The 22,855-nt window shown below is 43.5% G+C and overlaps 1 protein-coding gene across 1 annotated transcript in view; it reads left to right on the forward strand.

Annotated features, from left to right (window-relative positions):
* Positions 1-22,855, forward strand: part of GPSM1 (G protein signaling modulator 1) — a 308,945-nt gene that overhangs the window by 195,455 nt on the left and 90,635 nt on the right. The window contains exons 10-11 of the mRNA XM_030207619.1: positions 9,635-9,705; positions 11,865-12,044. Coding sequence (XP_030063479.1) covers positions 9,635-9,705; positions 11,865-12,044 — 251 coding nt within the window. The remainder of the gene's footprint in view (positions 1-9,634; positions 9,706-11,864; positions 12,045-22,855) is intronic.

The raw sequence follows: 22,855 nt of genomic DNA on the forward strand, positions 1-22,855 counted from the left end.
CTACGTCCTTTCTAAAATAAGGCTGATTGCATGAGGTGGCCTACAGGCACACAGCTGTCCAGGACCTTGCTTGCTGCCAGCAGGGTCCTTCTACATATCGCGCATATTTAGATGTCTACCGCTGTAACTGGAGTCTTATGGATAACGCTATACTTATAGCTTCACGTTTAGTGCTGCCGCTGGAACCCTGCTAGATGTTTTTCCATGCAGGTGCTAGATGGGCAGCTTCCATGGTGAGGGAACCTGGCAAACTCTAAATACTATACCTGTAGGGGCAGGGCATGCACATGTCTGCCCATGTGGAGCTAGTTTCTGCGTCACAGGCACCCTTTTAGAACATTCTGGATTTCCACATTTACCATGGTAGCATTTTTTGAGATTGGCGTTCATCTCTTATACATTTTTCACGCTTTCTAGGTGTCTTGATTGGGAGAGGGATGGAGATGTGTCACTTTTGGCTATAAGCTTTCACATACAGCCTAGGTATTCTAAAATATGTCACAGATCTGGCATGTTTTCGCCAAAACGTCCATATTCCCACATTCTTGACTCATCTAAAATGGCGATGGTAATGTCCTACCCTCTCTTCTCCACATTCACCCACCCCATCCTTTGTGTTTCTTATATGGATTCTTGAAAGGCTGAAAGCTGGCCTCTTGCTGCTGTACTCAGTTAAAATACTCTTTCCTCTTTTCTACCTAATTGCCCACTTAATCCCCACCCCTGTCATCTCTGTGTATCTGTATAAGCATTGCATACATCTCATAGCACTAAGGGAATGATTAATAGAAGGAACCGAATCATGAAAAGATATTGATTCCAGTGTCAAAGGTTGCCTAGCCATACCCTCCTCCTCTCCACTAATGGTCATTATAACATTGATCTGTTGACTTCTCAGATAGCAAACTCCTGTTCTTCATGCACAATTGTCGATTGATTGATTGACTGCCTGCCTGCCTGCCTGCCTTTATGAAGAGATTCACCCAACTTTGTTGGAAGAGCGAGCCTCCACTGATGTTTGTTTGTCAGAGAAATAAGAAAAACCGTATTGGATACCTAAAACAAAGGCCACATAGAGTCATTCATCTAGTTTTATTTGCTATAAAATAGACATGATCATGTCGTATTTTACACTTTTTAACCAGTCTGATACAGATTTTTTCAAATGCAAGCTAGATTAAGGAGAAATCTGTTCTTAATGTTCCCTCTGTGTCATGTTTTTTGCCCAAGAAAAATGGGAGCTAGTCATTTAAAAATAATTTCATGCACTTTTGGAACAGATTTCTCAATGTGGCCTTGTGTCCTATACATAGCACCATTTAATCAGGCCACTGAGCTCAGAAAATGATTTAGTCTTTCATAGGCCAGCAAGAAGGAGAAACTCCTCACACTTCTTCTGCACTTTATTAATTGTACTTGAATTGCATTCATTCCAACTATCCCACTCAGGTCAAAAATTGCTGATAAACAGTATTTGGAATCAGCAGAGAGTTTCTTGATACAAATGCAGCAAATAAATAAACAGCTCGGTGTAAATTTTACATGACAAGGTTCTATGTTTTGTTTTTTAATTTTATATGATTTTGCTTTGACTAATTGAAAACTAACCAAGCTCCCAGTATTTAATGTATCTGCTTAAAGCATTCCCCACCAGCGCACCCCTGAAAGCAGTCGGTTCTGTGCTCAGCTGATTGTGCTATGAAAGTCCTAACTCGCTCTATTAAAAGACCTCAGCAACCCTTAAAGACAGAGAGAGCATTTAGAAATGCCCCTGAGGTTTTTCGTTAGTCTGTGCTAGGCTTGGCAAACATGCCAATAAATACTAAAGCTAGAGGGTGGGGGTGACTACAGAGTGACATAGGTTTTCAGTGCCTACCTCTCTCCATCCACGCCCGTTGCTGATTCTGTCTGTCCATCGCCAGAAACATCCGGCACTTAGCAAACAAAATGCAGTAACTATGTCTGGGAGCACTTCAAGGAGTCGCCTTCTCAAGAAGATGCTTTTCCTGAAACTCTGAGGAGATGATCTAGTCGTTATAAGTAAAGAAGAGTAGAGTTCTGTGGATTAAGATCATTTCTTTTTATGTGTCTTTTTATTACAAATTCAGTTTGGAGTGGATTAAGATCTTAGTCTCCTTGGTGAGTACAGTGCAAGGTAGTGGTGCAAGGAAGTGCACGGAGGAGAAGGACCATTTTGTGTTTTCTGATTTAGAATTTGAATCATCTGGCTTTGCTAAAGTAAAATTTCTTTTTTACTTGGAGTAGATGAAATGAGGAGGAGGAGGGCATTGGAGCTGTATGTGCCTGACTGTAGTGCAGTCCATGGCACAGTTGATAGGTAAGGGGCATTAATTTATAACTCTGCACTATGGTGCTTGTTTTGTAAAACCAAGAACCTGCAGATCTGGGACTCCAAAGAAGGTAGAAAGTTGAATTAGGCTTTCCCCCCCCCCCCCCCCCCCCCCCCATTAGAACTGCTTTGTCATGTTGACTGGTACATTTTTGTTAACCAAATGGCAATTTAAAGCTTCTTCTGCGCTAGATGTGGAACTCGAGCAGGGACTGTCTCTTCATGTTCAAGTGTACAGCGCTGCGTACGTCTAGTAGCACTATACAAATGATAAGTAGTAGTAGTAGTAACTCATGGCCACGACTCCATCCTAGAACACCTTGTGGTGTAATGTTTTGAACAGTAAAGTGTTTTCAGATAGATCACAAAATGCCTTTGCCATGTGAGGCACTTTGTGCCAGGAAATATTTTTTCCTTGGGTCTGTAAATACATTTTAGCAAGTTCAGGTCTTGTGATACGTATTAGATTGCCAACATGGGACAAAGATGTCCTTTATTTGTCCATGGATCAGGTACGGTGTAGGCAGCAGCACTGCAAACTTTACTTCCTGACACGGTCATTTAGATGTGTGCACAGACACACGTACTACACATGCCCCAGAATAGAACAGGAACAGAGGGGACAGCAGCAGTGCGGACTACTCCTTCCCCCCCCCTCCCAACCCACACACAAACACACACAGTACAGTAAGTTCAATGGCAGTGAATTGCAAGTTCTCCAAGGCTAAAAGAGCAGATTCTCTTGCCCGAGAAGGAGAATAGCCAGTGGCGTTCCTATGCCGGCTGCCACCCAGGGCAGATCACCGCTGCGCACCACCTCCCCCCTCCTGGCACATCACCCTCTGGGGGTGCAGGGAGCAGTCACGTAGCTGTCGGCGCCACCAGTTCCCTGCCCAGAACAGGATGTAACATCAGAGAGAGCAGGGAACCGGCGGAGCCGACAGCCACTCCCTGCATCCCCATGCAGCATGAACTCGGGATGGACCGCCACCACCACCCCACCTTTGGTATGCCACTGAGAATGGCATAAATGATATTAGTGTCCTGAAAATCATGTCATTAAATCTGTGTGTTGCTGATCATTCAGAATTGAAGAGCATTCCAATATATTAGGCTACTGAATAACTGGAAAAATAGTTACTTTTTTCTGTGTGTATTAGCAGATGTTTTCCTATTTTATTATACAAAGTAACTGCCTGTATAGTGTACACATATTACCTAAATCATAAAGTCCAATATAGAAGCTTTATTTCGGGGGGGGGGGGGGGGGGGGAATTTGTTTGGCCACATTGGAACTTTGCAATTGGTGATCTAATTTTGAAAAGTGTAATATAACTGACGCTGGAGACTTCAAATATTCAGATAAGTAATATATTTTTAAGAGTAATATGTTCTAATTTTGAACTTTAATGAGTTTTGTGTTGTGTCACTTTAGATACTGGTTTTGGGCTCAGAAGTTTTGCGTATTGATTTAGTAAAGGTGCCTCACAAATAAAAGGGCCTGATGAAAGACAGAAACATTAGTCACCTTTTAAGCCCATATGTATAGGGTTATTGCTTGGGTATATATTGTGTCTATAGGTTTCTTTTCTCACAATTTTTTCTTATAAATATGTATATGGTTGGCTTCAGTATTGAACTTTATAATTTAGGTTCATATTTACTGTGACAGTTCTGTACCTTTTCATGAGTATGATTTTATGTTAAACTGCCGTGAACCATTTGGATATGGCTGTCTATCAAATGTCAATGAATATAAACATACAAGAACATTTTATGTGGAGAAAGTGGCATTTACAGCTAGTTCATGTGGGCTAACATAGGTCCTGTAACAGGACATGCAGTCTGGTCTGGGGGGATGCATCATGTAAAGTCTGCGCTAATGTTTGGACCAGCACAGAAATGATCTAGAGATGATGTTGTGTGGGAACTCTGAGGACCTCATGGGTCCCTTTCTCAGAGACTCCATGACTCAGCTGGAGAGGCAAAGCAATGAAGCTTGTAGTACCACTGTCAGACCAGTTTTGGAGAATTAGTTCCTGTTATTGCTAGACCTTTAACCTTGGAGGCTCATTTTCAAAAGAGAAAAACATCAAGTGACATCAACCGGCAGATGGACATTTTTCTCACCAGTCAAAAAGGAGTACAGGATGTATAATGGACACTGCATCACAGGAACTGGTGCTTAACAGATGCTTTATTCAGCATTTGTACAGTAGGACCCGACACAGTCTGTGTTTTAGCATGATGAAACGCCTACCTCAGGGGTCACAAAGGTTTTCGAACAGAAGTAAATGTGTAGAACTATCGAAAGAGCTCCGTTCTCAAAGTGTATGAACAAACAGTGGAGCCTGAAAGCGGAGGTGTTTCGATAGTTCTACACATTTACTTCTGTTCGAAAACCTTTGTGACCTCGAGATAGGCATTTCATCACACCAAAACACGGACCGTGTCGGGTCCTACTATACAAATACTGAATAAAGCATCTGTTAAGCACCAGTTCCTGTGTTGGAGTGTCCATTATCCATCCTCTACTCCTTTTTGATTGGATTTTTTACGTAGAGGCTTTTTCCTGTTTGCTTGTGACTCTCATTTTTCTCACCAAAACATCCAAATTGCTATATTTGAAATCCATTTTTTTAGATGTTTTCTATGCTGTTCATTTGCAGTGCATCCAGATCACAAGGGGCATGTTGGGGGGTCTTAAGGGTGGGATTTGGGTGTTCCTAACACTTGGGTGTTTTTCTGTTATAATGGGACAAAACAAAAATGTCTAAGGCTAAAAGTTGGACATTTTGGTTTAGACCCATTTTAATAACTAAGGTACAAAAAAGTGCCCTAAATGACAAGAAAACCACTGGAGGAATAAAGGAATGACACCCTTTATTCCCACAGTGGTCACTGACCCCCTCCCACCCCCTAAAGATGTGAATGAAACAGTACATACCAGCCTCTATGACAGCATCAGATGTTATGGTATGTCCTATTAGAGCAGCAGACTGGAGAAAAAAGAAGTCAATCCCAAATGCTTAAGAATTTTGGTAATGTCTACAGAGGACTCCACCGAAAATCACAAATGTGATACAAAGCAAAAAGTCAATATAAATTTTGTGAGAGTTCACAGAGAGCTCAGTATAGGCTTCACCAGCAACCGAGCACAACTTCAGTGAGTCTAGCCGCCAATAAGCGGCTCACTTGAAAGCTCTATCCTATATAATAATTCTCACCTCCAACGTTCTAGCTTGCTGCCTGTGTCCGTGGCTTTCTTCAGAGTTGGTCTGCTAGACTCCGTAGATCAGGCTGACATCACACACAGAACTGACCAACTGCACGACAGCAGCACAAGGCCCCGCCCCTGCCGCCCTTCGCCGCCACGCCCCTCCCCCAAGGTCGCCACCACCGCCACTCACCCCTCCACCCCCCACCCCTCCAAGGTCGCCATTGCTCCCCTCTCCACCCCCCCCCAGAGGTCGCCACCGCTCCCCCCTTCACCCCCCACGAGGTCGCTGCAGCCACTACTCCCCCCTCCACCCCCCCCTGAGGTCGCCGCCCAGGCCCAGCCACTTTCCCTCCAGGCCCGCCCACCCACCACACTCACTCTCTGTCACACACACACACTCACACATTCACTCTCTCTCTCTCACACAGTCACTCTCACACACACTCTCTCTCAAACATATACACTCCGAGGAAAATCTTGCTAGTGCCCGTTTCATTTGTGTCAGAAATGGGCCTTTTTTACTAGTACATCATAAATTGCTCTCCTACAAGAAATCGCAAAAATCTCGTCAGAAAACCTCGACTTAGAGATCCAAGATGGCGGCTGTTAGAGCAAGTTAAACGGACGCATCTTGAAGTAGCTCCTAGCTTAGACTTGCGTGAGCACCTTACCCGTCGTGGCGATGGGCAAGAGAAGAGGTAAACTTCGGGAGGCTCCCTCTGTACCGGACGGCACTTCTCAGCCACGCCAGACAACGCTGGATCACTTTCGCCTTGGGTCTGGTCCCGAGTCGGCGTCGACTCCGTTAGCCGGTGCTAGCGCTCAGACGCTAGACAGCAGTGGAGACGGGGCTTCCCTGAGCCCCGTCGAGCGTGCAGCGCCCCCACAACCCGGAAGGGAAGCTTCTGTTGCAAGTCCTGGGGCCATGGCGTCGAGAGGAGAACCAGGTGATCAGGAAGGGAGACTGCACGAGCGGACAACTGGAGCCACACTGCAAGCTGAACCAAGATTAACAGCTGCTCAAGCCTTGGAAAAGACAGTGAGTACTCTGGAACAGGCTGCCAAGGCCCCCCTACCGTTTTTTTCAATGGGAAGGGTAGAAAAACCAGCTGTAGTGACTTTGGAGACACTGTGAGGCTCATTTTCAAAGCACTTAGCCTCCCAAAGTTCCATAGAAACCTATGGAACTTAGCCTCCCAAAGTGCTTTGAAAATATGCCTCTGTGGGACTTAACTTTATCTACCCACTCAGCTTTACAAAATTTGATTCTGAAAAATATGGAGACGATTAAAGTTCTATCAGAGACTGCTCTAAAACAGATTCAAACTAGTGAATCCCAAGCGACCGAGGTTAGAAGAATGTCGGAAAAAATTGAGAAACTTGATCTTGTGGGACAAACTTTAATTAAAGATAAAAACTTCACCTTGAGACGCTTGGAATATTTGGAGAATCACTCAAAGAGACTGACTTTGCGTTTTATAAATTTTCCTAGGTCCCCTATGGTGGTGCCAACCCAAATGATCAGAAAGTATTTAATGGAGATTCTGGGAATGCCGGAAAATTCCTTGCCACCTATAACTAGAGCTTATTATATACAAACAGATGTGAAATCATCTGAAAATCAACAGCAACAAGGTGCAATGGATCTTATGGCATTTCTTGAGTCCTCTTTGGAGATTATAACTCAAAGAACTACACTTTTGGTGACATTTGCGTTGGAAATAGATAGAGATGCAGTCCTTAAACTTTCCCTCAGACATTTGGATTCTCTGTTTTTGGGATCAAAGGTTAGGGTATTCCCTGATTTGGCTAGGGATACTCAACAAAGGCGTAGAAAATTTTTGACTCTACGTCCTAGAATAATAGCAATAGGTGCAGATTTTGTTTTGAGATACCCATGTATATGTAGAATAAAATTTCAATCTAGGCAATACCAATTCTTTGATCCAAAACAGTTGGAGGAATTTCTGTTAAGCAGAGAAGAGGTAAATGTAAAAGTCTAGTCACACATGCACCGCTGTAAGGCAGCTTGGAGTCAGTCACTCGAGACGTAACTTGCTCTTTTGATTTACTTATTTGGTGATTATGCTTTATATTTAAGTATTTGAAATTTTCTACAAATCTTGGATCATTACCTTAATTTGGGATCGATAGTAGAATATATTAGTGTGACTGTTAGAATATTTTCTTTTGTTTACAAATTGCTGTTATGTGTATTATCACTCATAAGGATTTATTATGTTTGATAAAAGTATATAAATAAAATAAAAAATAATAAAAAAAAAGAACTCGCAAATAAAGCAGTGATTAGAAAAGTGTAAACACACAAAATTTGTGAAATTTTAAACTAAACACTTAAAGTGAAGTTCTCTGTCAACTTTTACATTACCAAAACTCATAAGATGGAGGAAAAAGATAAACTTCTTCAAATGCTTATATGTAGAGTGATGTTAACATCAATCACCTCATTAACTCTAAGTCACACTGGAAATGGAGAAACAAATGAGAGCAAACTTATGTAAACTTTGTCGCTCCTAGCCGTGAGTTTCAAACGTCCTACAGAAATTTTGGAGATGGAGGACAGTTTCACTTCATACACTGGCGTCCCTGAGGAAGATCTTTTGAAACGGAAATTTCTATAGGACATTATATGCCAAAACGCAGTCGAGTCTAGAGCACTGATTTTACATTCATTGTGTAATGCTGATTTTTAAGCACTGATATTATGTTACTGATATTATTTTATTGTGTATTGTTTTACACACATTGATTTTTATGTAGTGATTTTATGTTTATTCTATATTTTTTTATATACACCGGAGTAATAAATATTTAACTTTATTGATCCTGAGGTGTGACTAGCCCTCCTGTGTTCCCACTTCCTTTGTGCATTGCTTATATAGGCACCAAATATATACAATTATATATAACATACAATAATAAATCTAATGAATTAGAATTAAAATGTAATTAATAAAAATTGAATGAACTACTAGGAGTGGCCTAGTGGTTAGGGTGGTGGACTTTGGTCCTGGGGAACTGAGGAACTGAGTTCGATTCCCACTTCAGGCACAGGCAGCTCCTTGTGACTCTGAGCAAGTCACTTAACCCTCCATTGCCCCATGTAAGCTGCATTGAGCCTGCCATGAGTGGGAAAGCGCGGGGTACAAATGTAACAAAAAAAAAACCCAGAAAATAAAAACAGCCCCTCATAAACCTCCATGTATTGTAGCACAGCTAAAATATTCCCCAACAGCAACACCCAGTGAGACAAGCCAGTTCTTCAAAGATTGATGCAATATAAAATAGTTACTCACACAGCACGTTTCCCTGGACATAGTTTTCCATAAAACTGTTTGAACATTGTTGTGAGCTAACTAGACCTGTTTGGGAGAGGGCCTCTTTAACAGTCCATCCTCCTTCGGAGTCCAAAGGGTGTAGCTTAGTTTACTGGTCATCTGGGATAAGAATATCATGCTGGGTCAGATCAATGAGCCACTGAGCCCAGCAGCTTATCTCCAACAGTAACCAGGCCATGTCATTAGGAAGCACTATGTAAGCCCACTGGAGGCAGGCAAATACCTAGTGTACCTATAACTCACCTTGAACTACTACTAAAGAAGATGTGAGTTAATCCAAAAAATATATAATTAAAATGTAGTACCAGCAGATCCCAATGGGAAAGTATGTTTAGGTGTCTGTCACAGTTAAACCCCAATCTACATGGCTAACAATTCTCTGTGGAGCTGTACTCCAGAAACTAGTGCAAATAGTTTTTTTAACTGTCTGCTACTAGCCATAACTATGTTTAATGCCAGTAAATTGCACAGCTTAATCATGGAAGGATGAAAGGACTTAGGGTTCATGCGGGACTATAGAATGTTAGGTAAACCTTGGAGTGGAGGAGTAGCCTAGTGGTTAGTGCAGCAGACTTTGATCCTGGGGAACTGGGTTCAATTCCCACTACAGCCCCAGGTACAAAATAAGTACCTGTATATATGTACACTGCTTTACATGAGTGAGAGAGACAAATAAAGGAATAAAATGGTTATTTTTCTTTCTAGGTGCCAGACCAAAGAAGACTCAACAGAACAGCATGGACAGCTTGGACCTATTGAAGTTTCCTGTAGAAAAGGCAAGCACCCAGAGTTTTATATGTACGGAGGAGCTGAGGAAAGTAACACACATGGGACTAAATCAGTCACATTTGTACAGTAGAAGGCCTCTGCTCTGTCTACATCCCTGTACTGTAAAGCACCAAACAGACATGGAAAAACAGATGTAGCCACCAGTGGAGGGAGAGAACTAGGCTACAATTATGTCTTGTGCCAGGACTTGAGACCATAGTGTGAGTGAACAGAGGAAAGCAGAAAGTGAATATGAGCTCTGGAAGTTTCAGTGAGGTTAAGTAGGTTGGTGGGAAGCAGTTCAGATGACCTGAAGGTTATACAGTGATTAACTGGCAGAGAATGAATTCAGACAACTCTTTATTCCACCTAGATGACAGCAGCAGCAGCAGCAGCTGATTTTAAAATCCTTCTGTAGGCTAAGAGAGGAGATATTCCTAGGAGTCCAGTAACCTGTTATCTGAGTTCAAGAAGAGGGCAGCCAGCAATTAGCAGATACCATTAGCAGTCAGTTTAAGTGCAGAAGGTTTGCAGTGTCTGGAGCAGCTGCCCTGGCCTTAAATGAATAGGCGTTAAGAAAATGAGAGGCTCTTTGCAATTTGTCAGTTGTAAAATTGGCCTGCAAGGTACGTTTTTCTCCTTGATAACCTGTCCTGGGAGATGCAGAGCAACTCGTGACTAAAGAGGTCAATAAGCAGATTCAGCATCATTAGTGTACACCATAGAAATGTTACCACTGGAATGTACACTCAGCTCTGATCCAGAAGAAATTCCAACCAGCCCCTAGAAGTCTCTTCCAATCAGCCCCTACTCAGGCAAAGGCTCCATGATATACTGCTGTGAGCAGCAGGCCTAGGATGAGAGCTGTGAGGGGTCACTGAGGGGGGATTCATTACTTCTGGCTGCATTTTTGTTTATATATTTGGATTTAGCTCAAATCTTTTCACAGGTAACTCAAGGTGAGTTATATTTTGGTACAGTAGGTATTTTTACTTTCCCAGAGGGCTTACAATCTAACTCCCCTGTTTACTAAGCTGTGCGCTAATGCTGACACAGCCCATTCATTTTGAATGGGCTGTGTCAGCATTACCAGGTAGCTTAGTAAACAGGGGGGTAAGTTTGTATCAGAGGCAGTGGAGGGTAAAGTGACTAGCACAAGGTCATAAGGAATTTCAATAGAATTTGAACCCTGTCTTCTCTGCATCTCAGGCTGCTATTCTAACCATTAGACAAGCTCTCCATTGCTGCTGCTGCTGTGTCTGTTCTGGATAATGTCATGTTTTTGAGCACAGCATTGAATGCTCTTCAGTAAATTTCTAATGACACACTCTTTCCTTTAAGGCAGTTCTAAAACAGTGCATTGAATCTGTACCAATGTCATTCCCTAGCCTGGGGGGAAAGGCATTCAGTTAATATTTAACTAGTGCACCAGCCAGGACTTATGGAGTACCCTTTCCTCAGAGCCATTATTGAACCATGATTTTAGGAAGATCCATATAATTAAAATTGACATGTTCCTGACATCAAAATTTTTGACAGAACAAATAATCATTGAACTCTTGTAATTTGTTTACTTTAACCACAATGTCATTATTGAATGTTACACATCACCTCATATACCTGAAATGATTTGTATCTCTATTTAGTTCTAATTTATTTTATTATTTCTGTACTTTAAATGCAATAATACTCTGTATTTATCCTTCCGGAAATGGTGATCACCATCACGGCATAATGTAAGCCACATTGAGCCTGCAAAGAGGTGGGAAAATGTGGGATACAAATGCAGTAAATAAATAAATAAATAACATTAAACCAAGGTCCTCTCCACAGTGCATCTGTGGGAGCAAGATGGTCAATCATGGCACCTGCTCAATCCCAGTACACTTAGTACACTTTGACCTTCCTAAATCTGCTTAGAAACACAAAAAATGTAGGCAGATAAAGACCATATGGCCTATCCGGTCTGCCCACCCATGCCATTTACTATTCCATCTTTCTTCCTTAGAGATCCTATGTACTTGATAAATGATATAGCAAGAGCAGAGCAGTCTTCATTCTGATTTTTGTGCACTCATTGAGCCTTGCTTGGGAAAAATATTACACTAACAAAAAAAAGAGGCACTTGTGAAAAATAACTTGGTCTATGTGTGTACACTTTTTTCAGGACCAGAATGGAGACAGTCACCACATGGGAGACCTTAAGATAACCGGAAGGGACTTTCTATCTATACCTTTAAGAAACAGGAAATATCGGGAAAGTCTTGTCAGTTCTCAAAAAAACTCCCAGGATGCTGGAGCAGTGCCGCTGGATGCCAGCGATGTCAGAGTGCAGATGTCTCGTCCGGTAGGCGGATAACTTTTTTCATTAGAGGTCTATTCTGTTATGTTCACAGCTCTTTCTTCCAATTCTTGTCAAGAGTTCTTGCTGTGCAGGTCTCAGCTTTGTTCACCTTGAGGGCAACAGCTAAGGCTGGAGTTATGAGTAGCGTGATCTCTAAGCGGTAACATTTAAGAGGCCCCTTCAGTTAAGCAGGAAGTATATTTTAGGTTTAATAGTTTTCCGTGAAATGAAATATGAGGCCCCTTGTATTTTGAGGCCCTAAGTTATTCTTTTGTCCATCTTATACATAAATCCAGTCCTAGCTTTGAGCAAGTTCCTTGCCCTTCATATTTAAGGTAGGAAGAAGTGGCTAAGATAACATCTGGTGGGTTTTCATGGGGAGGGGGAGCCTTCACCTAAGGCCTTACTATAGGATATGCTCCCAGTATATCTTCTGACCGGGTCACCAATCAGCTCTGGAGCTACAGTGACATCTTGAGGCCAAGAGAAAAGGAAACTGCCCTTTCTGGAGTTCATTCCTGTACCACTCTTCAACCAAGCTGCTGTGAAGGTGTGAATGTCCTCTGAGCCTTCCTTCTTCCTACATGTTGAAAGGGCAAACTGGCTCAAGGAGCAGCTAGTAGGGCTCTGAGGTGAAGCTAATTGTCCTTTACAGTAATATGTTGCACATCCTGTCATTGCTCATGGACAAAGTTGTTGCTTTTAACTTTTAAATCCAGTTTATGAAGGATATGACCTAGCACACTAAAATTAACAATTACCCAAAGCCAGAGATAAGTGGCCTTGTATAGAGTCCTAGCTAGGTCTTGTCGTTAGTAATTTTCTTTACTACTACTACTACTACTACTTATCATTTCTAAAGTGCTACTAGCTATACTCTGCACTTCATCGACACATGTGAGAGACTTTTCCTTCTCCACAGAGCTTACAGTTGAGTCAAGACACACATATATAACAAAGAGCAGATTCTAGGAGAACATATGATTGAGAAATTGTCAAGATGTAAAAGCAACCTCTGGAAAGGTGAGTTTTTAGACTCAATTTGAAAATGGCTAAACAGGGAGCATGACGCACTGATGCAGTCAAATGGCACAGCAAAGTTGAAAGTGCTGAGATGGGAGTTAAGAATAGACAAAGAAGGCACAAATAAGAGCAACTTGCAAGATGGATGGAGTTCAGGTGGAAGCATGTAGGGAAAGAGAAGATAGGTAATGAGGAGCTGCAGAGGGAACACATTTGTACGTGATGCAGATGGGAAGCCAATGAAATGTGTAAGAGAAGGGGTTACGTGTTCACAGAGGAGATAGGTTACGTGCTCATTGTGTTGCTGAAGGAAGATAAGTGAAGGAGCTGCATTTTGAACAGCTCACAGCTAGGAAAGATGATTCTTTGGGAGGTTGCAGTAGTCTGAAGGAGGTAATAAGAGCGGGGAGAAAGATCAGAGTTTGCAAGTTCCAAGCTCTGATCTGTAAAGGTGTTGTCTGTTTAGAAGCTTGGTATTGTTTTAGTCCATGAAACATTTAGGTCATATCATGAAGACTGCACATATCAATAAGGTATAATAACATTTTTTTTACCTTTACATGTCCCTATTATTCAAAACAGGATTCTAGGCAGAGTGGAATCTACCATTGATAATACAAATGTGTCCTATTCAATCAATACAACCATAGCACAAGCAAATACAAGTAAAAACAAAATTCAGATATGATAATACCCAATAAAAACCTAAAGCTAACACAACTGAATTATCTATACAGTGTTATTAGCAGCAGCAGTGTTTAAAAAGCCAAGGTTTATATAACCTCCCATAGGCCAAATAGTTCTGTATAAGCACTGTTTCCTTGGATGCTGAATTCCAAGGATAAGAAAAAAGCGTATTTCTTTATTTCTACACTTTTCTCCTTGGACCAAGGAAAAAGGAAAAGTAGTACATCCTGAGAAGAGTGAAGAAAACAAAGGGGATGCAATGTTTTATCCAAAAAAAAAGTACAATGTGTTACAACTATCTGACAATCCCAAAACATAGACCTATTTCCCATAGTTTATTTCCAGGGAGGAACAATGGCTTTTCCAAGTCTACCTGGCTAATCATTTTTTATGGACTTTACTTCCAGGAACTTGTCCTGTCCTCTTTTGAATCATGATCTGTTAGAACCCAGTTTGGCTATTCTTGTGATCTGTTAGAACATAAGAATAGCCAAATTGGGTCAGACCAATGGTCCATCAACTCAGTATCCTGTTTCCAGCAGTGGCTAATCCAGGTTACAAGTACCTGGCAGAAACCCAATTAGTAGCATCATTCCATTTGCAGCCTAACAGCCATCTAAAGATATAATTCATAACCATCTCCAACTGCATGGGGTATGGAACTTGTTTACTCTCAAAATCTCATTAAGAACATCATCACTGGATATTCCTTATGTTGCATCCGCAAAGGATGTCACAGCCGTAAAAGAATCCATTTTTGTTCGGGATCCTCTGACTCTACAAGAACTTTTCACTTGTACAAATGGCAATAGCTTTTATAAGACAATTCTCTGTACCTTCCTCACTCTGGAAAAGCCACACCTTCAGTAAAATGGCAGATTATACTACGATGATTTCTCATTGGAATTCTGGGGACCTTTTATTCCTTTGCCTATGCTGCTCCCCATTAGTCTCTTCTTCTGTCTCTCCCTCTAGCTTTCACGTTAGTGTTAACTGCTCTTACACTTTCTTGTCGCATGTTTTGCTATTGTAAACAGCTGTAAAGCCATTTCTTGGCATTTGGTGGCACTTGATGCCCCCCCCCCCCCCCCCCCCCCAGTCCTGAAGGCTCCTTGTGCTTTTGTTCCTTGCTCCTGTAGTTTATGCTCGGTGGGAAATTTATTTTAATTTCCACAGAGCTCTTACTTTGTGGCCACCTATCTAGTCAATGCATTCTGCTAATACAATTTGTGACCCCTGAGGCAGGCGTTTAGTTAAGTCGAAACACGGACCGTGTCAGGTCCTATGTTGTAAGCAACTAATAAAGTTTTCCAAGCACCATCTCCCAAGTTGGTTTTGTCTGTGGTCAGCCTCTACTCCTGTTGGTTTGTTTGGATTGTCGTAGAAGTTTCTCCTGTTTGCTGTTCCTGATCCAGCTCAGTTGACCATGTGTAAAGCATGTCCGCCCTGCATTGCCAGAAACCCAAATGGATACATCATGTAATCATAAAATAAGACCAAGGAACTTGAATGGTAGTTACATCCTGCATCAGGCACTCTACAGGCCAACTCCACGGGTTGCTGATCTAATAATTTGTTGAAAATGAATTGCAGCCATAGCAGAAATAAAATCAACACCTGGCAAAATTGAAAACCTCTGTGTATAAACTGAAATCCTCAAAATTAAGAATGTACTAAAGCCATGCTGTAAGGTAGCAAACATCTCCACTAGTGATAAAGTCTGTCCAGCTGATAAACAAGTGGACAATAAATCAAACCTAATGTAAATGAAAATTAAGACACAGAATTTCACATTCTTGAACTGATAAAATTGGAATGGCATTTAAACCTAACCCTCCTTCACAAATACAACTTTCCCACTTTCATTCCTACCCGAGACACATTCACAGACGTATATCCAAACGGAAATAACTCAGTACTAAAAGTGTTTATCAACGCTAAACTTGTGAGTTAACAACACATTAATTTTCACAGATCTTGCATTAATATCACCATACTTTAAACCAGTGATGACACACCAGTCACATCAGGATTAAATTTTGACTTTCTTTGGGGAACAAGTGTCCTGGGATGTAATCTGACATGAGATTTGCGTTTTTGTGTGTTTGTGTGAGTTCCTGTCATTTACAGTTTATAAAGATTTACTATTCTGCCTTGTCCAGTTCAGTAAAGGTGGTATAGTAAATCTTTATAAACTGTAAACTGTATTATAATATGTGCTTTGCAGGGCTGCTATGTCAGTGTTTTGTTCACAGCCAGAAAAAAGCGTGGGTATTCTCCGTTTTTGTCCTCTTTGCAAAGCTTGCAAAAGCTGAACCTCTTTCTCTGACATCCTCCATATGAACACTCTCACATGGTGGTCTTGTCACAGGTCAGTGACGAGGTGGGCAACAAAAATTACAGATTCATCTGACAGGAGCTGTGGTGTGAATCTTCTGCTGTGGCCCCTGGAGCTGGACTGACACCACCATCTCATTACCCATTGGACACCCGAGCTTCAGTTTGAACCAATGTCCATTTTCTGAGGCTTCCAGGTCCCATGCCTGCAGGTTGAGGCAAATGGAGTGCAGTAGTCTTGAGTGGAAGCCCATAGAGAGCTCAGCTGCTTGTTTTATGAGACATGTCTCTTGTCACCAGCCCACTACAGTGTACTGCTCTCAGATCACTGACTGAGGCAAACTTCTGACTCAAACTCTAATTTATGTCTTCTATTTTCTTTTAATCAGATTCAATAGAAACCAGATGCAAGGTTGACAATTTAAATATAAATGTTCCTACTCAGTGCAAATGAGCTCTGGATTAAAAAAAGAAATCAAATATTGATTACTCATTTTGGATCAGGAAATCACTTACCGTTACTACATAGAAATATGACAACAGATAAGGGCCAAGTGGCCCATCCAGTCTGCCCATTCTTGGTAACCACTAACTCTTCCTTACCTAAAGGATCCCACATGCCTGTCCCACACTTTCTTAAATTCTGACACAGTCCTTGTCTTCACGACCCCCACCGGGAGGCCATTCCACGCAGCCACCACCCTTTGCATGAAAGAGTATTTTCTTAGATTCCTCCCGTCTATTTCCTCTTAACTTCATCATATGCCCCCTCATACCTGAGTTTTCCTTCATTTGAAAAGGCTCACCTTCTGTACATTAACGCCAATGAGGTATTTAAATGTCTCTATCATATCCCCTCTCTCTCGCCTCTCTTCCAGCATATACATGTTGAGGTTCCTATATGTTTTATGACTGAGACTGCTTACCAATTTTGTAGCTGCCCTCTGGATCGACTCCATCCTGTTTACATCCTTCTGTAGGTGTGGTCTCCAGAATTGCACACAGTACTCTAGTTGGGGCCTCACCAGAAACTTATACAAGGGCACTATCACCTCTTTTTTCCTGCTGGTCATCCCTCTCCTTATGCAGCCAAGCATCCTTCTGGTTTTGACTGTTGCTTTTTCTACCTCTTTGGAAACCTTAAGGTCATCAGACATAATCACCCACAAATCCCGCTCTTCTTTCGTACACAGAAGCAGTTCACCCTCTATATTGTACTGCTCCCCTGGATTCTTGTAACCCAAGTGAATGACCCTGCATTTCTTAGCATTAAATCTTAGTTGCCAATCAAGAGACCATTCTTCAAGCTTCACCAGATCCTTCCTCATGTCATCCACACCCTCCGGAGTGTCCACCCTATTACAGTGTTTGGTATCATCCGCAAAGAGACAAACCTTACCAGACTGCCCTTCCGCAATATCACAAAGATGTTAGAAACAACCAGCCTAAGGACCGACTCTTGTGGTACACCACTGATAACATCCTTTTCCTCAGAGCAACCTCCATTTACCACTGCCCTCTGTCTCCTTCCATTTAACCAATTTTTAACCCAGTCAGTCATTTTAGGTCCCATACCTAGGGACTCAGTTTATTTATGAGTCACTGGTGTGGAACCATGTCAAAGGCTTTGCTAAAATCCAAGTACACCACATCTAGCGCACCTCCCAAGTCCAACTGTTTGGTCACCCAGTTAAAGAAATCAATCAGGTTTGTCTGACATGACCTGCCTCTAGTGAAGCCATGCTGCCTTGGTTCCTGCAGTCCATTCAGTTTTAGAAACCACACAATCCTCTCCTTTAGAAGTGTTTCCATTAGTTTATTCACCACTGAGATCAGACTGACAGGTCTGTAATTTTCAACCTCCTCCTTCCGCTCTTGTGCAGAGGGACCATATCTGCCCTTCTCCAGTCCTCCGAGACCACTCCAGACTCAAAGGAAGCATTGAAGATGTCAGAGAGTGGAGCCATCAGATCCTCTCCAAGTTCCATGAGCACCCTCAGATGTATCCCATCAGGCCCCATTGCTTTGTCTATTTTTATTTTAGCTAGCTCCTCATGAACAGTCTTCTAAGAATCGGCCCTGGTCTACCATACATCCATCCCCATTATCATTTGTTTTCTGTGGTCCTACCCACGGCCTTTCATCCATGAACACAGAACAGAAATGACTGTTGAGCAGTTCAGCTTTATCCTTATCAGCTTCTACATATTCCTCCTCCTCAGCTTTGAGCCTCACATAGTAACAAAGTAGATGACTGCAGAAAAAGACCTGCATGGTCCATTCAGTCTGCCCAACAAGATAAACTCATATGTGCTACTTTTTGTGTATACCTTACCTTGATTTGTTCCTGTCCTTTTCAGGGCACAGACCGTGTAAGTCTGCCCAGCACTATCCCCGCCTCCCGCCACCAGCTCTGCTACCCAATCTCGGCTAAGCTCCTGAGGATCCATTCCTTCTGAGCAGGATTCCATTATGTTTATCCCACGCGTGCTTGAATTCTGTTACCATTTTCATTTCCACCACCTCCCGCGGGAGGGCATTCAAAGCATCCACTACTCTCTCCGTGAAAAAATACTTCCTGACATTTTTCTTGAGTCTGCCCACCTTCAATCTCATTTCATGTCCTCTCGTTCTACCTCCTTCGCATCTCCGGAAAAGGTTCGTTTGCGGATTAATACTTTTCAAATATTTGAACGTCTGTATCATATCACCCCTGTTTCTCCTTTCTTCCAGAGTATACATGTTCAAGTCATCAAGTCTCTCCTCATACGTCTTGTAGCGCAAATCCCTTACCATTCTCGTAGCTTTTCTTTGCACCGCTTCTATTCTATTCACAGTGGTATTGTGACACTTCCTCCTGTTATTTCTATATCTGAAAAATGTCTTGTTTCCCAATTTTACCGTATCAGCTATCTTTTCTTCCATTTGCCCTTCTCTTAGTTTTTCCAGGTATTTTTGCCTGTCCTCTTTCTGAGTGTTCTTGTAATGTATGAAGGCTAACCTTCTTTCCCTTACCTTATCAGCTACTACCTTCAAAAACCAGAGTGGCCTTCTTTTCCTCTTACTTTTATGTAATTTTTTAACATAAAGGTTTGTCGCCTTTAAAATATCCCACTACAGCCATCTATAGCCATAAAAAGAATCTTAACTCCTGACACGTGCCCGGCAAAACTACATTTTTTCTTTTAAAAGTGATTCATTCTAATCAAGTGTTCATGTGACAAAATAAGCCTGAAATGATGGATTGATTGAAAACCTTGAGTAATAGAATTAGCTGTGTGTTATACTGCTATTTTCATCCGTTTTTTATTCCACACATTGTAATCAGCCAGTGCTTGATCCAATTTTGGCATTTCAAAGTTGTATTATTTGTGTTCTGCCAAGGGCACTTCATCTTTGTATGTGTTAAACTTTCCACATTAGATAAGTCCTGTTTCTCTGCCCACCCCCACCCCAGGGATTCTGTCAATTTTCTTTTAAAGACTGATGTGTTTTTGAAAAACTAATTTTATGTTGGTTAAAATGAGCTGAATGATAGACTTGTATCTCTGCTGCCATGGGCTCCAGCTGTCACGTCTCTCGCGCTTGCCGCGCTCTCGAGGACCTTGGCATACCTTCAGGCTTCTTCCCCGGAAGCGCGGGGTTTGTGAGTCCTTTAGGCAAAATCACCTTCCAGGTAGAGAGGAGATAAGACTGGACCGGAACTCCGGACTGGAGTTCTACACCGGAACACTCGGAACTGGAACGCACCGGACGGGTGCGCACTGGAGTGGGGCCCACTGGACTGGACACACTGGAGTGGCCCCACTGGACTGAAACATAACAGGAGTGAAACCCGCTGGACTGGAACACCCTGGAGCGGAACCCGTGGAACTGGAACACCCTGGACCTAGGCTTCACCTACACTTGACTGCCTTCCCCTCGGTTTGAGCCCTCAGGTTCTGGCAGCCGGTAGGACTTACAGGAACAGCAGGAATGAAGGTCCAGGGGTGCCCCCTGGCCTCTAGGCGAAGGCAAGGCAGACAAGCAGGGTCTGTCCGGGTTCTGGCAGTCGGCAGGATTCAACACTGTCTCTGGAGGTGGCTAGCAGGACGGCTAGCTGAAGTCACTGTCTCCGCAGGAGGGCTAGCAGGACGGCTAGCAGGAGATGCAACACTGTCTGGAGGTGGCTAGCAGGACGGCTAGCTGAAGTCACTGTCTCCGCAGGAGGGCTAGCAGGACGGCTAGCTGAACGGAACACAGTCTTGGGATAGTGGCTAGCAAGGGCGGCTAGTCTAACACTAGGAACAAACACAGTCTTGGGATAGTGGCTAGCAAGGGCGGCTAGTCTAACACTAGGAACAAACACAGTCTTGGGATAGTGACTAGCAAGGGCGGCTAGTCTAACACTAGGAACAAACACAGTCTTGGGATAGTGACTAGCAAGGGCGGCTAGTTTAACACTAGAAACAAACACAGTGCACTAGCCAAGCTATGCACAGGCAACAAGCCAGACGGTGCCTAAGTTAACTAGTCATGCACTGGAAACAAACACAGAGCACTAGCAAAGCTATGCACAGGCAACAAGCCAGACGGTGCCTAAGCTAACTAGTCATACACTGGAAACAAACACAGAACTAGTAGAGCTATGCACAGGCAACAAGCCAGACGGTGCCTAAGCTAACTAGTCATACACTGGAAACAAACACAGAGAACTAGTAGAGCTATGCACAGGCAACAAGCCAGACGGTGCCTAAGCTAACTAGCCATACACTGGAAACAAACACAGAGAACTAGCAGAGCTATGCACAGGCTTACAAGCCAGACGGTGCCTGAGCTAGCTAGTCTGAACAAACATAGAACACTAGCAAAGCTATACACAGGCTACAAGCCACACGGTGCCTAAGCTAGCTAGTATACACAAACATAGAAACTCACTCAGAGCAAACACTGAAACTGTGTACAGAGCACTCTATACAGCAGGACCTTTAGATGAGGAGAGATGAGATGCAAAGGCCAGGACTGTAGTCTCCAAGTGATTAATAAAGCCCTCAACACCAGAGCTACAGCTGCAGCAATTACCTTGCAACCAAACAGAGGCTTGACACACAGAGCAGTCATCCCATAGAAAGTAACAGCGGGAGCCATCTTGGATACTGGCAAAGAGGAGGAGGCGGCAGCCATCTTGGAAGAGGCAAAGCCCACACAGGTGAGGTTCAGTAAGGCAATCAGCACACAGAGCCAGAGAGAACCTAAGACAGACACAGACACAGAGACAAGCAGAAGCCAGCACAGACACTGACTCCCAGAAACAGGGTAAGTCTGAGGGTTGGCACGGCCACAGACGGGACAGTATCCCCTCCTCAAGACCCCCCTCTCGGTCTCCCGGAGGCGATCCGGTATCCAGGGGTAACTATGGTGAAACTTCCTGATAGGTCTCAAAAGCCAGACATAGATCACTGGGCTGGAAGTCACAATAAAGTTCAAAACTGGCAGACAAAAGTAGAACTTGTGACCAGGAAGCTCCTTCGAGTCACCACGGGGCAACCTCAGGAACATGGATGCATCAAGAGGAACACAATTCAAAAGTAACCCTCCCCTGAGGGAACCCACAATGTCCTGAACCTCTTGGCAATTCCATGAAATGACAGGAACAGAGCTGGAGTCACTACCCCAGCTGACATCAGAAGCTGGGCTGAGGCGGGAAGTGGCATTCCCATCTTGACAGGAGCTAGAAGTCTGAACAGAAATGGATCTGGAACTAGCCCCCGGGTTGGCATCCAACACGGAGCCGGGATAGGAGCCCGGACTGGCCTCAAACCCTTGACTGGAACTGGATTCAGGAGCCTGACTGGAACGGGAACTCAGCAGAAAGTCAGCCTCCTGCCGGACACTGGAACTTAGGGCGACCTCAACCTCTTGGTCGGACCCGGAACTGGACACGGACTCAGCCTCCTGGCTGGAACTGGAACTTGGAAGAGTTTCAGCTGCAGGGCTAGACGCACCCCTCTGGCCGGACTGGGACGTCTCTCTAACATTAGCTTCAGGCAGCGTCTGCCAAGCAGGGTTCAAGAGGAGACGGCCCTGGGATCCCCAGAGCATGCTAGCAGGCTGAAATGCAGAAAATGGGTTTCTCCGGGCCCCAAGCCGGTGAACATATCTTCTCTCAGCTCTTGCTTCGGAGGTCTTCTCCCAGGCTGAATCAAAACAAGGTCTATCACAGTCCTCTTGGAACGTCATCTCATCCTCAAGAGCAGACTCAAAATCTTGGCTGACCTCTGCACTCGGTGCAGACTCAGCATCTTGACTGGAACTACAACTTGATCCAGACTCAACATCTTGACTGGACTTGCAACTCGGTCCAGACTCTGCATCTTGACTGGACTTGCAACTCGGTCCAGACTCTGCATCTTGACTGGACTTGCAACTCGATCCAGACTCAGCCTCTTGACTGGACTTGCAACTCGCGACGCCCTCTGCCTCCTGGCAGGGACGGAACTTTAACTGAGGCTTGGCAGAACACACCCTTTGGACAGGGATCGGCGGCTCGATCTGAAGTGCCCCTCGAACTGGTCTTCGGAGCTTGATGGGAGGTGCCCTCAGGACTGGAAGCGGAGGTGCCACCTGAACCACCCTGTGGACTGGCACCGGCGGCTTGGTGAGAAGCCCCCCTCGAACTGGACTCAGTGGCTTGACTGGACGGGTCACTTGAACAAGAACCGGAGACTTGACCCGAAGCGCCACTTGCACAGGAATCTGAGGCTCCATCGACGGCTTCCCTCGGGCTA

This window comes from Microcaecilia unicolor, chromosome 6 (genome assembly GCF_901765095.1).
Source record: "Microcaecilia unicolor chromosome 6, aMicUni1.1, whole genome shotgun sequence".
NCBI lineage: Eukaryota > Metazoa > Chordata > Amphibia > Gymnophiona > Siphonopidae > Microcaecilia > Microcaecilia unicolor.